At 33.3% G+C, this 17,078-nt stretch overlaps 1 protein-coding gene and 1 long non-coding RNA gene across 10 annotated transcripts in view; both read left to right on the plus strand.

Annotated features, from left to right (window-relative positions):
- LOC127864612 (zinc finger protein 436-like) overlaps positions 1-17,078 on the plus strand; it is a 76,947-nt gene that overhangs the window by 29,272 nt on the left and 30,597 nt on the right. Inside the window, exon 5 of one of the 9 annotated variants that reach the window (XM_052404400.1) lies at positions 5,281-5,924. The exons of the other annotated variants lie outside the window; for them this stretch is intronic. Within the exon in view, the coding sequence (XP_052260360.1) occupies positions 5,281-5,327 (47 nt within the window). The 3' untranslated portion in view covers positions 5,328-5,924. Of the gene's footprint in view, positions 1-5,280; positions 5,925-17,078 lie in introns of those variants that run through there. 9 annotated transcript variants of the gene reach the window in all.
- Positions 10,938-13,789, plus strand: LOC127864650 (uncharacterized). Its single transcript, XR_008042179.1, has 3 exons — positions 10,938-11,704; positions 12,616-12,758; positions 13,548-13,789. It is a non-coding gene; the product is annotated as an uncharacterized LOC127864650 (long non-coding RNA).

The raw sequence follows: 17,078 nt of genomic DNA on the forward strand, positions 1-17,078 counted from the left end.
AGCCCCATTTTATAGAAAACTTGTTTTACTTGTGTTGGGAGATAATTTTCATCCATCAGAAACAGTCTGGAAAATGGTGAACAGTGCTCAAGTCCTTTGCTTCTATGGCAGCCATGTTTAAAATGTGATGGGCAATATTCATGAAAATGTTTTGTTGTTTTTAATAAATGAAATTTCTTATCAAATGTTGACAAAACTGAATGCACTGGTGTTAGCAGCAAACAGTACATGTATACAGAATATCAATAAATTTGTTATAAACACGGCATTGAGTCTGGTCAGGTTTCCTATCATCAATATTGGTCCGATATCGCCAGTTGCAGCAAAGATATACAGCCTGCAGAACTACTGAAATTTCCATTTAACCGGGTCTTGTCTTTGGTTTCCAATAATCAATATGGGTCCTCCTGTATTGCCATGGTTCGCCCCATTGTGGACATACATGTAATTTAATAACTATCAGGCCTTCTTATACAATTTTCCAATAATGCCAGCCCTAGATTGCCATAGTTACAATGTGAATTGAGCACTGTTGGTTCTAAGTTATAGCAGCAGCCTTTATGGTTTCTTACACATTTTAAGAGTAGTTTTTTTGTTCCACATTTAAATGCAAACAATATTGAAAAAAAATTCCTTCATGAAAATCATTTTTCAAAATACCAAATAATTGCTGTTTTATTATTGTAAATTGACATATAGTAACTTAAGACCAAAGCAAGGCTGTTTTTAATTTAAAGAAAAAATACTGTTGTATTTCTTGTTTTAAATGTGAGAATATCCTTTATTTAAGCCTTACAAAGTGGCTTGCTACATGTATATGTTGATTAATATTATTAATTATACATTGATATTTTTGAATTTTCTTAAAGTATATAGACGTGTTATCTTTGATGAATTGTTGCATTTTATTCGCTAGTGAGTTTTTTTTATAAGTTTTGAAGTTGACATTGTGATATTCATTGAAAGTATGATTATTACATTTTGTTATTATGGTGCCATAATTTTTTATTAAACCCATTGGAGTTTATGTTCATTTAATATGTCGCCATGTAGCACTACATGTATATTGTGCAAATTTTGTTATTGCACTGGTTTGGAATGTGCAATTCCCAACTGTGCTGTGGATTTGAGTGCTGGATGTGAGTGAACACAGTTTGTGTAACGTATTAACAACAGCCAGGTATGTATTTCTGCTATTCAGGGAAGTGTTCTCGATCATTAACTTGAATGTGAACATTGTGCCATTCACACATTGGTTGATATAAAACAAACATGCAATCATGAACATATAGCACAAAGCAATATTTCATAACAATTGAAGCTGTTTACAAGGGCAATGAGAGAACTGTAAACTGATTACAGTAGTGTCATACACATGTACTTGAAAGAAAGCACAAGAGAGCAGAATCAGAAAGAAAACCTTGCTACGACTTGTAACTATCACATTTCATGGTATGATCATGGTAAAAAGTATCCGGGTAATGGTAGGTATATTTTGTTTATACATTATTTGTATTTTCCATTTTATTAACTTAATGCAATTTTGTTTCTAACTTGCTAATTTGATTGGTTCATTTTATAGTTAATTGCTTGCAATGTGTTGTTTGTTGCCTTGATCATTTTGTTACATTCTTACTGGAATGTGTAATAGTGGTTACTTCTTTGATACTGTGTGTTTGTTATATTTGCGTCAAGTTTGCTTGAAGACCATCTGAATGGAAGGGAAGTCTAAACTTATGTCAGATTACAGGTATGGTAACAGGTTTGAAGGTGATCTGAATGCACTCCACTTCTCTTCTATGGCAAGGTTTTCATGCTTTAGTGATACATTTTTTTTATGAAGGGTGTTTCATATTATATTTAAACAAACTCAAAAAAACTGTATAATAGAGAAATTCAAGTTTTCCTGAAAATTGATATAAAAATGTAATGCTTTGTTTTGAAAATGTGTTTTCATTGAATTGATTTTTTTATTGTTTTTTATAACCCTTACTACATGTACATGTATGAGACTCAGTCATTATGTAAAACCAGACTAAGTCATTATGTTTTGCAATGTTAACAAGAAAGCAAGAGATTTAGTTTTAACATGTAGTAAAATTTCTACATGGGATGCTGCATTTGCATTGAAATTCTACAAACATGTTTGTCTACAGCAGTGAACAGACGGTAATGTATTGGTATTCTATCTTTCTTTCACTTAATCTTTAAATTAAATAATATTTAAATAATGCTTGAAATGATAGTTAATAAGTATGGCCTTCTTATTAAGTTATTATCCCCACGCTTTTTGAAAAAAAGGTGGGGATATTGTGGTTATCTCCGCCGTCCGTCCGTCTGTCTGTCCGTCCGTCCTGGCCACTATCTCCTCCTACACTTAAAGCACTAGAACCTTGAAACTTACACACATGGTAGCTATGAGCATATGTGCGACCCTGCACTATTTGGAATTTTGATCTGACCCCTGGGTCAAAAGTTATAGCGGTTGGGGTGGGGCCGCGTCAGAAATTATCACTCATTTTTTTAGGTTATTTTACATTTACTTCTTTATTTCTACACCGATTCACTTCAAATTGATACTGGACCTCTCTTATGACAATACGGTCAATCTCAACCATGCATGGCCCCATTCCCAACCCTGGGGCGCCCCGCCCACATAGGCCACACCCACCAAAAATTTCCATTTACTATAATTTTTTCATTTCTACACGGATTCACTTCAAATTGATACTGAACTTTTGTTATGACATTAGGGTCAATCTCAACTATGCATGGCCCCAATCCCAACCCTGGGGCGCCCGCCCACATAGGCCACACCCACCAAAAAATTCCATTTACTATAATTTTTTCATTTCTACACGGATTCACTTCAAATTGATACTGAACTTCTCTTATGACATTAGGGTCAATCTCAACTATGCATGGCCCCATAACCAACCCTGGGGCCCCGCCCACATAGACCACACCCACCCAAAATTGCCTTTACTATAATTTCTTCATTTCTACACCGATTCACTTCAAATTGATATTGAACTTCTCTTATGACAATACAGTCAATCTCAACTATGCATGGCCCCATTACCAACCCTGGGGCGCCCTGCCCACATATGTCACACCCACCCAAAATTGCCTTTTACTATAACTTCTTCATTTCTACACCAATTCACTTCTAATTGATGATGAACTTCTCTTATGACAATACGGTCAATCTCAGCTATGCATGGCCCCATTACCAACCCTGGGGCACACCTAGGTCAAACATTCGGCGTGGGGATACGCGTCGGCCTCTGCCGCGCCATTTCTAGTACAATAATGATTTATTAATTAAAGGATAACTGTAACCTTTGTTTTCGTTAACTGAAGTGTTAATCTTCACTTCTGCGTGTATTTGCACACACAAAAAGATCAAAGAGGAACATCGGGTACAGTTGTTTTATTATCAATAACTCATCTCTGTGAAATGTTTGTCCTTTGGCCAAATTAACCCTTTAGTGTTTTTTTATATATAATTAAATTCAACAAGGTCACTGTGTTTGTATAATCATTAGAGTCAGAATGTTGAAATTTTTGACATCGAGCAAACAGTTAAGGTAAGTTAAAAAAAAGATAGCACATGTAGTTCAATGATAGATCATTGGTCAGTGAGTGAGGTAAGTACCTTGATTGTCTCATCATAGTATGGAAGGTTGGGTGACAGGTGAGAACTAACAAAATGGGTTTCATTAAGTTTTAAAGTAGGTGAATTATTTTTCAAAAGGAGGGAAAAACTTTTTTCTAAAGCCTCCAACAGTCTCCAATGTTGATATAATTTGATAATTTTCCCGCTGACTGAGTCTTAATGAAACCCCTTCATCTTGTAGGTGCTGTTAGACGGGGACCGGGGGATGTAAATTACACGATGACCCCCGGTACCCCTATTTCTGGGAAGCATGCTTGTGCTTTCTGCCCAAAGGGTTTTTTAAGGCCACAAAGGATCTGCAGCGCCATTTGAGGATCCACACAGGGGAAAGGCCATAACTTCTGTACCATTTGCTCAAAGTCATTTGTTCTCAAGCACCATCTTAAGAATCACATAATTAGCATACATTTAAGGTCAAAAGACATTTCATAGGATATAAGTATCATCTGTGTATTGTTAAACAAATTGGCATTTATTCGTAGCTTCAAAGAAATTTCAGAAAGCAAACTGTAAAACAAGCAAAAACGTTGCATATTGGAGGTGCATAGACATCAAAAAAGGAGATGACAATAGATGTTTTACAAACTTAAACAAAAAGTGTTTTTTGTTCAATGGATGCTTATATGTCAAATGGGGCTGTTAAGGAGGTGTATGACCTGTTATCTGTACTTGGTAAGGTGAATCATTGGGTCTCTATTAAGAAGGGATGTGATTTTTCCTCCTTTTATCAGATTTCCTCCCTTTTAAGGTCATAACTTATTTTACAAATAGTTATTAACTTAGCTGGACCTATATAAAAACGAAGAGTTTAACTAAATCCTGTAGTGGGGTAGGCATTTTTCTCCTTAGGTGGTTTTTAAATCACACCCCTGATTAAAGGGGCCATTTCACGTTTGGGTAAATTGACAAAATTGAAAAAAGTTGTTTCAGATTTGCAAATTTGTTTTTAGTTATGATATGTGTGAAGAAACAGTAATACTGAACATTTACCATGCTCTAAAATAGCCATTATATGCATTTTTTTGACGATTTAAAAACCCGAATATTATAAAGCGTTGCAACGCGAAACGAATGAATAATTTGGAGAGTTCTGTTGTTGTCGTTATATTTTGTGCAACTACGAGGATTGGTTACAATGTATATGAAGTAGAAAATACATCAGCCATTGTATCCGGAAGGATGGCCGAGTGGTCTAAATGGGAGACTTTTTACTCCAGGACTCCAGGGGTCAGTGGTTTGAGCCCTGCTGAGGATTACCTTTTTTTTTCTTTTTTTAATTTCATTCTTGATTTTTAACTGGAGCTTTTTATATCCAATGTTAACATTTATCAATATAAAGCATTTCATGACAAACTTCAAAACATGCCCAAATCTGTGAAAAGGCCCCTTTAAGATAAATTATGAGGTTATACATTTAGTAAAAGGAGGGTAGTACAAGGAGGGGTAACAAGAGGGTTTCCATGCTACATGTACAAGCGAGCGATCAAAGAAGTTTAGAGGAGGTAGGTATTCTTTCCATTTATTTTTGCAGTCGCAGTTTTGTGAATTGTATGGAAATTGAACTTCTAAATCAGCGATTTGTTTCTTTCTTTATAAATTAGTGGAAACTATGCTGCATGTACACACGCCGGGTATGCGGAAACTTTGATCACAGATGGCACTTTGATAACAGAGAACAACAAAAGTCACGTGCGAGCGGCGAGTTCTTCAGTTTTTATTGCATCTATGTTCAGTGGACACGAAACATTGTTTTGTCGATAAATGGTATACATGTAGTACTTCAAATTGCGAAGAAAGAAAATCGTGGAAAAATGGTGGATTACCGGGTATATACAAAAAAATGACAAAATTCCATCGATAATCATCACGAATTCGATGATCAGTACGTATTTCAACAAAATAAAAATACTTGGAAATAAATCAAGAACGTGCCAACTATTCCAAATAAAAGCTCAATATGTCCATTAATGCAACATGTTACAGTTTAGTTTACTAACGTATTTGAGAAAATTCAAATGTTTAAAGATTCGGATGCCAAATGTTCATGGACACTTCTTTTACCGATCATCTCAATGACAATGGCACTTTTATTTCAGATAACTCGACACTTTTTACCAGATATAGCACACTCTACTGAGTGCATCAGAAATGCAGAATTCGCTGTGGAATACTGTTATAGTAAGCGGGCAATAAATAAAAATGTATGTACTGGCGTAAATTAAATACGAATTACCAAAACATTTTCTTATCCCTTTGGAATATGATTGTGATTTTGTATAAATGTGAAAGATAAATGTGAAAATTATTTGATATGTCTGATGAGTACAGTCTGTATGCCCATACATTTTCCAGTTTTTGAGTCATCCAACAGCTTGATTGTCACATAGAACACGAGCTTTAACAATTTAAAAATACATTCTTTGTAGCGAAATGGCTGATCTAAAGCATGTATAATTATGTCCTAATAAAGGTACTAAGGGCATTTACTTATATAGTAAGCATGTCATGAAACATCACTCTGCTAAAACTGCAACTTAAAAATTATTTCAGCAGCAATGCAGGTCTGTAAATTAATACAATAGCAATAATGGACCAGGAGGTCGATTTAATCACACGATAGTGGTATCAAAGTTGTGCATTCCTGTCGTTGTAATGAATATAAACACAAAACATTCGGCATATGAACTTGGATACACATGCCTTAATTATATAGACCAGTTGACGAGTGACGTCACGCGCACCTGCAAAGTTAAGACTCCGCCCACTGGTTGGCAAAAAGAGGTAGAATTCATATAAGCGCATATACAGAAATGTTGACAAAATCATCGTTTTTAAGGATAATCATGCACAATATTAAATATAATTTTACTAATTATGTCTGACTAAAACATTAGCATGCAAGAAAATGCATCTTTGTAACGATTATATTGTTGTTATTATTTGTTTTTACTAGGGATGGCAACGAATACCGATATTGGTATTCGGATATTCGGTCATCCTTCCGAACGAATATTCGGATATTCGGTCAACATCTGTTAGAAAAAAATCAACTTTGTTTACCGTACCATTGCTCCATGAATTCTACTTTCGTTTTTACCGGAAGTTCCCCGGAAGTGACTAAATATTGACACAGCATTGCCGTCGCAAATTGTTAAAATTGAATGACGAAAACTGTTTTTAAACTTCTAATATTGTACATCAACAATAGAACGAGAAACATAATATTTACATGACGACAAAACAATTACATAACAAAACAGTTAGATCTATAAATAATTTAAGCTGAACTTAAACGTAGTATTTACATAGCGAACACGTGCTTTAATATTGTACATCAACAATAGAACGAGAAACATAATATTTACATGACAACAAAATAATTACATGACAAAACAGTTAGATCTATAAATAATTTAAACTGAACTTAAACGTATTATTTACATAGCGAACACATGCAAATAAAACACCGTTGCCACATCTAAAAGTCACTCGGATCGGCGTCACTGGGCACATGAACATTGTTCTTATTTAAAAACACGATTGCGTCGACCAGATCACTGGCGAGTCTATTTCTCCGCAATAGCACATGTAATCCGTTCACTTTCGGAAACACACTTTCTTAGGAGTACTCAAAAACGATGACATTGACGACTGTTTCTTAGAGTCCCCAGCATCATACGAAGATGCAGAAGATGGATGTTTGTTACTAATATGATTGAGAAAATTGGACGTCGTACCGGCCTGGATGTACGTAAGATTAACTCCACACAAGTTACACGTTGCCGACTTCTTATTGGATGATCTCGTGAAATACTTCCAAGCAGCGGAAGGTGTAGGTGGCACTTTGATTGGACAGAGATTTACTTTATGCGTGTAGCAATGATAATATTTTCAATTAAATGAGGGCGAAATACCAAAAACATTTCTTTAAATATAATACCTGATTGAATATTGAGTAATTAATTAAAGTTTGGACCATACGATACGCAAATACTCATTAGAGGTTGAGTAAATTATTTTCTAACAGCTTTTTTGATTGGACAACGTGATTATAACCATACGATCTTTTTTGTTTTTCACACCAAGTCGGCACTTCCTTTACTTATTTAATCGTTGATCATGTTAAATGTAATTCGAGTTATTAGATCAAGACGGGTCGGTGTTTAAATTGTCATACGGTCTTATTTGTTTTTTTTACACCAAGTCGGCTTTTCCTTTACTCATTTAATCTTTGATAATTTTAAATGTAATTCGAGTCATTGGATCAAGTGCAGGTCGATGTTTTGATTGCCGATGCGATTTGAACCTATCATAATTTTGACACAAAGTGACTGTCTTTGTTAGGCAATTAGCGGGATTTATGACCGGTATACTGTCATCACCATAGCGACGAATTATCCGGACTAAACATTATGACACGAGGAACAACTTTTTTACAATGTTTGAAGCAAATTTCACGAATACAAAGTCTTTGAAATTACTCGATGTTATTTGATTTTTTTCTTCCGAATATTCGATTCGGAAAATAGTATCCGAATATTCGGTCCGGGACCGAATATTCGGATATTCGTTGACATCCCTAGTTTTTACTAACAACGAACTCGGGAGTTGAACACAATCTAAGAGCTCGATATGTGGTAACCACAAAAATCTCTCTACTTGGCACTTCTTCGCGACCATTTTTAGTTAAAACATTCTCAGAAATTGAAATTCTTTCAGAATAAATTAAATTTAATGAACGAAAACAAATGATGATAACAAACAACCAAAAGGTCAATTTTAAATACGCAACATAGGGTAACTGATTTGAACCTTTATATGTCGGAAAAAAAACAAAGACCCGTAAAATGTATTTTTATAGGTCTTTGGAAAAAACTTATCTTGTTACATATTAATTAAATTCTCTTGATAAATGTTATTGTTTTATTTAATTGTTCACACTAATTTTGACAATCTTTGTTGCAGCATTTATATCCCGGTGTTTAATTGCACCTTCGTTCATCACAAACCGATTATCTCGTTATGATCGGATACTGTCCAAACAATTACAAAGAAAACATGGTGTCATAAACCCAGGGACATATACGTGGGTCCCTGCATAAACCACATGTGGCAGATCAGTGTCTGGTCATTAAACACAAGTAACGATACCACCATGTCATCTCTTGGCATATTGAGCAGTCATTTAAGCCAAATTTAAAAGCTAAAATACTGAACAGTTGCTTCAATAAAATATTTTAACATTGTAAAAAATAAGACATTTGTCGGAAATGGATTAACAGGAACTAGAGTATATATATATATTAGCCAGTTTAATCACAATAATACATTGTTTAATAACTATACATTTAAAATATTGTGCAATTTTACTGCTACGCAATTAAGGTATTTAACGGAAAACGGCAAAAGTGAACTCCGCTATTACGTGTAAAGATTGTAAATTACTGCAGTGTACGAAACACCATCATGAACACAAGTAATCACAATAGGGTACAAAATAATTGCGTTAAATAAATAACATATATGCATTTTTCATAAAACGCTAGATTTTTAGCACTCCTTATTACTAGTAAAGAGATTTCAATATACATTCAAAGACAGCTCAATTTGCATAATATGCAGGGGTTTTCCGTTTGTATGCTAAATTGTATTAATATTGTCATTCAATGTAAACGAAACGAAAATTCATTCAATGTACAATAAATATACCACAATATTTAAAAATTGTTATGTATTCCGCTGTTTAGGGCTTTGTTTTATAATTGATTAAATGTACCTCTGACACTATCGATCGCTGATGAAAAATAACACTATCCACACCACTTATAATTATAATACAATTAATATATGTTTTATTATTGCTGAAATATACTTTATTTAAGTCTTTCTATCAGAAAGAATACGGCTAATTTATTGTTTTATTTTGTGGAATTGTCAGTATTTAGTCTTCCGATCACGTTAACTCTATGCTTATAACTACTTTGTATTTTTATGAAGAGGAAATTTTATTTGTGAATATACACATGTACATTTATTTGGTACTAAATATGATATATTGGCACTTTTTTTAATAGTTTTAATGTTTATTTCGGTTGTATTACCAATTTATTGACTAAACAAAAGCCCTTTATACATGTTTTACGTTACTGTAACCAGTGTTTTGCCAACTATTCAGTGCGCATGCGCGGAAAATCCCGAATATAAACAATAGCATTCAACTGGTCTATATTACAGGATTAGCGAACTGGAGTTAATGAATGTTACCTTGTATTCGTTTCTTTCCACAAATGACGCATACAAGATTTCATACATGTAACATATCTAAATTTAATATATAAATTTTAAGCATTAATATGCGACACTTAAATAAAAATAATTTATATTTTCGGTATTTAAGGGGCCTTTTCACAGATTTTGGCATGTATTGAAGTTTGTCATTAACTGCTTTATATTGATAAATTTAAGCATTAGATCTAAAAAGCTCCAGTAAAAAAAAGAAAGAAAAAAAGTAACCCTCGACTTGGCTTGATCCACTGACCCCTGGAGTAAAAGCAGGGGTGGCAAAATCAAATGTCCGAGTTGCCCGAGTCGTACATTTTTACAGTTAAAAAAAATTGGGTCGAGGAATACAAAACATATAAGCCGTAAATAAGTTTTACAAATCCGGATGTCACAAGATTACATTGCTTAAATACGGAGTTAATCGGCCCACAAAAAAGGAACGTGCGCCGCATTTTCAACATTTGGCCCGACTGTCAAACAGTGTACAGACTGGTTTCTTTATTTTTACAATCAGACGGAAATTAAAGTATAGGACTAAGATAATCAAAACACCGTCTACCGTGTTATTTCAGACGACTTTAACAGTAAAAATGGAGCGTTTTTTTTAATTGTTTAGATAACGATGGAACTACTCGAGTCTACTTCAAAGTTTGTGACAGAGAAATGAAAACTTATGTGACAACTAAATGAGATCGTGTTAGTAATTTGACACACTTTGATAGGAAAATGCATCAATATTGTATACATACAATACTGTATGTGTAACACATGTTTTAATAACAATAACTTTGCAAGATTAAAAGTTTGAGAAAGTCTTTATTTGTTTATAATATACCGCTTTAAAGAATTTCCCATGGAAATACATTTAACTGAAACAAGCAAATTATACTTATTTGATTTTTCCACAATATTTTACTTTAATCAGTAAATGCGTTATAATTTATATTAACATAAATGGACAAGTGCAGTTCAGAAAAGGACAAGTTAAATTTCCTAAGTGGTTGTCCGTGAACAAGTATAGTTTTTGGCCTGGGGCGAAGCCCCTAGGCCATAGTACTGATACCGATTTCTGAGACGAGCTGACTTGGCTGGCTGCCCAAACCAAATTTGTATAACTCCGATTTACCACTTATTATAAGAGCGTGCGCAATAAAATTAGTTCTTTGCAGATCTCAATAACCCGGCTTGTAAATACAGAACATCACTATATAACATGACAGTGTCATACAAAGTGTTAAAAAATATTATTGAATCAAAATTGTTAAGCATTGGCTACGACATAGTTTTTATTGTTTACATATTCATGCGAGAATAAGTTCCTCACTGTACGGTCTCTAACTACCGTTTCGCGGAGTTTGTCAAAACAAAAGCAACTTGTTTGCCATTAATAATAGTTTTACTTTGAACTTTAATACATGTAAAAAAATATTATTGAATCAAAATTGTTAAGCATTGGCTACGACATAGTTTTTATTGTTTACATATTCATTCGAGAATTAGTTGCTCACTTGACGGTCTATAACTACCGTTTCGCGGACTTTGTCAAAACAATAACAACTTGTTTGCCATTAACTTTGAACTATAATCTAAACCAATAAAAATAAGTCAGTGGAACTTTAATTTTCCGTATTATCTCTTGATTTTTACATGGTTTAAATTAACCTCAGCTTTAATAACAATGAATACAGTAGGGCACAGTCGACAGTGACAATTTTCGGATAAACTTCCTGGTTTTTGTCAAAGGTAAATTAAAATAAGTTTTTCATTTGTTTTTCTCATTAAAAAAATCTAAGTTGGTCTTAAAGGATGGAATTTCATGTTTAATGAATCTATTACACCAATCATGATGTTTGATGACCCATTTTCGGCGGTCATAACGACGATTTTAGACGCTGTTTATGTGTCTGTTTGCCTAGGTAGTTGTCAAAATCTTTTCAATTTATCATTTGTTGTTGTTCAACTTTTCTATAATGACAATATTAACATTTCGTTGTACAATTTACGGGCATATATTCCCTTAGACGTATTCTACTTTCATTTTATGTGCTTAAAATTATTGTATTACATTTAACAGACTGTGAACTGAGCAAGGTTGTATTAAAAACTAATATCAAATTTATGTTGCAAATCTTTGTGCAATCTCACAATGACAGGTTAGCGATGACAATTCCATGCGAAATGATAACATTATTGCATATGTCAGGAATGTGTTTAATTAAAATGTATATTTGATTATTTTAATTGGTACATATTTAAATGTTTCTATTTTTGTCAAAATTTATAGTTTTGGATGTCAATATTAATGGTTGTGTTCATGATCAAGTTTAACATGAAAGCACTGATGATCTAAGATTCATAACAACAAATAAAGAAAGTAGAAAGAAAAAAATATCTCTCATACAGCACGACCAACTACACAAATATGTGGTAATGCTTTTGAAACTTTATATTTTCAATGAATTGTCAAACATGACCAAGAGGTTGCAGCTTAAGAAAACTGATTAAATGTTCTCAGTAAATATGTTTCTGGACCATCGGAATATCGATAAGATTGTATTGAGATTCAATACTTCAGCAGACCTTTCATTGTCATATATTATTTTCAACTAAAACACATTCATACATAAATATTTTGCTATATTTTAATTATTCAGGGGCAGAACCTACTACCTGGTAGTTTCAATGATGAGCTATCATGATATAGGGCTAAAAGATGGATGTGCCAAATCCACCTCATGAAAAACAGATTGGGCAAAAGTGGAGTGCGAACACTAAATGATGTGCTGCTAAATAGCAGGTTTGATATGATTTACACCTTGCATTGTTTACACTGCACCTTCATGTATACCATGTGACTTTAAGATCTGTGTTGGGAGAATAAGGCGCGACCCAGATAACATTTTTAAGGATGTCTTTTTAAATTATTTCACCATTTGTAATGGGATAAAGTCGAGAGCTCGCTCATTCGTGAGAGTGTTCTATAGATATTATGATTTTTTTTAACAAATAAGTAATTTTCAGTAAAGTGCAATCTCGCGTTTGTATTATGAAGTCCCAACACTGATCCGACATTTTTCTAACCGTTTAAACGCGTCATTGCACATTACTGAAAAAATACTGATTTGTTTAAAAAAAATCATGATACCTATAGAAAACTCCCACGAATCAGCCGGCTCTCGACTTTAACCCATTTAAAATAGTGAAATATTTAAAAAGAAATCTGTTAACTGGGGTGCGCTTTATTCTCCCAACACAGATGGTTTACCTTTATGGTGTTAAGTATGGATACTATTTTTTAATATTTAACATTGACAATATACTATTCACTATGCATATCTTGAGGGTTCAGATTGTATAATGTACCAAGCAATTATCTTTTTTCGTCTTAATTATATAATTTTAATAATATTTCTTATGTTATTTTCACATAGAGTAAGTTAAACAAGCATTAAGGCAAAACTAAAACATGACATGGTTTTCAATTTCAATGAATTGTTGACAAGCCTATGGTATCTACTGGTGATATGTATTTTTTATGTGTTTGTTTAAGGTTTCTAATCGGTCATTTTTATTTTAATTATTGCAGATTTTTACAAGTGAATTTGGCAAATCCTGATGCAACCTGAGCTTACCAAGTTTACTGACAGTTTGGACTCTTGTGTGGATGATAATATGGACAATATATTGTGTTCATTTTGTGTTGTGATTGACATTTTTTAACAGATAAGATTTTTTAATCCAGACTTAACAGGTGATTTTTTCTTCAAAGAATAAATACAATACTTTTTTATTGATGTGCATGAATTTGAATACAAAATATCAACAGTGTGTATCTTGTGTTGTTTTTCCAATCAGTCTGTCATCCATAGGTAATATAATAAGTATGAGAAGGGAATATTTTTAGTAAACAGTAAAATAGTATCCGGATGATAACTCAAAAATGCTTACGCCTAGGACCATTAAACTTCAAAGGTACATTGATCATGACTGGTATATAACCCTTATTGATTTTCAGGTCACTTGGTCAAAGGTCAAGGTGACAGTGACTCATAACAGTAAAAAGGTTTCCTGATGATAACTCAAGAACAGTAAGGCCTAGGATCATGAAACTTCATAGGTAAATTGATCATGACTGGCAGATGATCCCTATTGATTTTCAGGTCACTAGGTCAAAGGTCAAGGTCACAGTGACAAAAATGTATTCACACAATGGCTACCACTACAACTGACAGCCCATATGGAGGGCATGCATGTTTTACAAACAGCCCTTGTTTGTCTTATGTTGGTAAATGTTCATCTCGGGCAATGCTAGGCTAAGTTTGAAAGTAGGTCATATGTGGTCCAAACTAGGTCAACAAACCAAATCACAGGAAAGGTTAGCGAACACTCCAGAGGTTACATTTTCTTCCAGATCTTCATGAAAATTGGACAGAATCTTATCTCGATGAAATAAATTTTCAGTTTGAAAGTTGGTAGTTTGTCAAAAACTAGGTCATTAGGTCAAAATATAGAAAACTTCCTTTACCTTTCTACAGGTCACATTATCTTCCTTACTTTCATGAAAATTGCTTACAATGTCCATCTTAATCAATATAAAGAAGTGAATGTCCATCTAAATCAAATCAAAAGCTGAATTTGGTCATGTGCAGGCTAAAGCTAGGTTACAACTTAGTCAAATCATACACAAGTTTTTGACACTATAGAAGGAGTTTTGGGTGAGCGATGCATGGCTATCTTGTTTTAGAACAGCCTGTAGTAAGAAAGGGAAGGTATTGTATTTGTTTCAAAAGTAACATTTTATTGCTATTGGAAGTAACTGAGCAATTATATGATGTCATAGTTTTGGTTATTTTGCTCACTTGTTGTAATGTGACAAGGTGAGCTTTTGTTATCACTGTCTGTTGTATTTTATCCAAAGTTTGATGTGAACACATAAGATATCATTTTACAATGTTTAAATTTGGGTGTCACCTCTTTGCCAGATTTTTATGAAACTAGTCACCTCTATGTCATTATGGGTTTCACATTCTATCAAAAATTAGGGCACTAGATCAAATATAAGAAAAGGTCTGTTAATACTTTAGTGGTCACATTCTGTCTATGATCTACTTGTAAATTGGTTAGAACATTATTTTAAATGATTTCAAAGTCAAGCTTGAAAGTAGCATATTCAACATTTAGTTCACAAGGTCTAGTCTCAGTGATTAAAAGGTCACGTTCCAAAGTGGGTGGTGTGCTTCCAAGCATTTGATCAATAAATAAAATCATTAAAATCTATGTTAACACTTACATTTTTTACCTGATCTTCATGGCAGTTGATCAGAATGTTCAAATAAATAAAAGTAGGAACTCGGTAACAAGGCTCAACTAGATCGGATAGATGCAAATAGTTTGTTCATACTCACAATGCCTTTTTTTCTAGATCTTCATGAAAAATTAGTTAACACCTCTAGGAAACAATCAGTTTCTGGTGAGCCACATTGTGCTGTTAAAGCTATCTATGTATTGTATAGATTGTTACAAAACCTTGTTTATCAATAAAAATAAATGAAAAAAATGGCTCTCTAAAAGTTGTAGTCTTGGATGATATTTTCCTCAACTTATAATCTACGACAATCTTTTGAGAAGAAAAACAAAATTTGACTATTATTATACCCCAACATACTGTGATTGGGGGCTAGCACAGGAATTCTCAATTATGCTCCTCGAAAAATAATGGGTTAGCATATTGTTGCTGTTTTATCAAGTTGTCTGGACCATAACTCCCAAACGAATTGTAAGTTCACATATGAGATATTTAGGCCAGATTTTTTTAATAAAATGATTTTCGGACCCGCCGACTCCAATTTTTGACGAAACCAAAAAAAAAAGTAAAATCTTTTTTTTTTCGGATGCCAAAAGGTGGCTTTTAAACACGAAACGCTTGCCGGGTTTTAGAAAAAGTTCAAATGAGTAATAAATCATCATAATAAACCAAGTTTTAATTACCCACATTAATACGCGAACCTCCTTCATCGTGTACATGTGCTGGAATTTACCAACAGCTTCGCTATCATTGTTTGTGCAAGAAGTTGATGAACGCTACAACGCTTTCATCAGCAAAGTCTGCTAATTTCCCAATAATTATGCAACCGTCAAATAAAATCCTGAATGCAATCAATTTGTAAGTAAATATTTTATTATTTCTTTACAATTTTATAAAATTGATAGTATTAAAATGACTAAAAAATATTATGAAAGCAATAAGAAAAGAACGATTTTAATTTAACAGGTGCTCGAAAAGCGAAACCCATTTACGCCTATCAACTTTAAACATTCCATATTTTACGCATAAATACGGTCATATTTTAGAGAATAAAATTGTATGTGTTGTTTAATGTAGTTGTAGTGACGAATTTGTGCCTATAATTTGTGTTTTTTCGTTATTTTCAATGGGTACGCAACTTTGGTTTTGTTCCGAACTGGTTCGTACCAAAAGTTCAAAAATCGCAAAATCAACAGTTTCTAAAACGATTTCAAACCATGAATGTCCAAATAAAATAGTCAAGTTTATGGGGGTTATTATCAGATTAACAGCTCCTTTATGACATTAAACTATCAATTATGTTATCCAGGGATAAACTGTCACGAAAATCAAAAATTATAACGATTATTAGGGACGCTATTTCTTTAATCAATACCATGACAAAAACACATGTTAACTTGTTTCAACGGGCATTTGTGTTTAACAGTTCCATTATAAAAATGTTCTGGGAACGATAAATTTTAAGATACCAACTATTTCTGAAATCAAAAGTAGGTCCTTCACTCGATGTACTATATTTCGGATATGTTAAAATTCGGACATATATAAAGATAGTGACATTTATGTGTTGATTTGTTGTATATAGTTTGTACAAATATGTTTTGTGTTATTTCAGACAACAAGAATGGATGATGGCAATCATCCTGGGTCTTTCTTTCAAGTAATAGATGTGATCAAATATTCATTTAATTGAACCTGGAAATCGACCACCCCAACTAACAGAAAACCTTTTAACAAAAGTTGTTGTTTTAGAATTTGTGAAATTTGATAATAAACAGAAGTTGATGTATATCATGTCCAAATGACCAAATG

Source organism: Dreissena polymorpha, chromosome 1 (assembly GCF_020536995.1).
Source record: "Dreissena polymorpha isolate Duluth1 chromosome 1, UMN_Dpol_1.0, whole genome shotgun sequence".
Lineage (NCBI taxonomy): Eukaryota > Metazoa > Mollusca > Bivalvia > Myida > Dreissenidae > Dreissena > Dreissena polymorpha.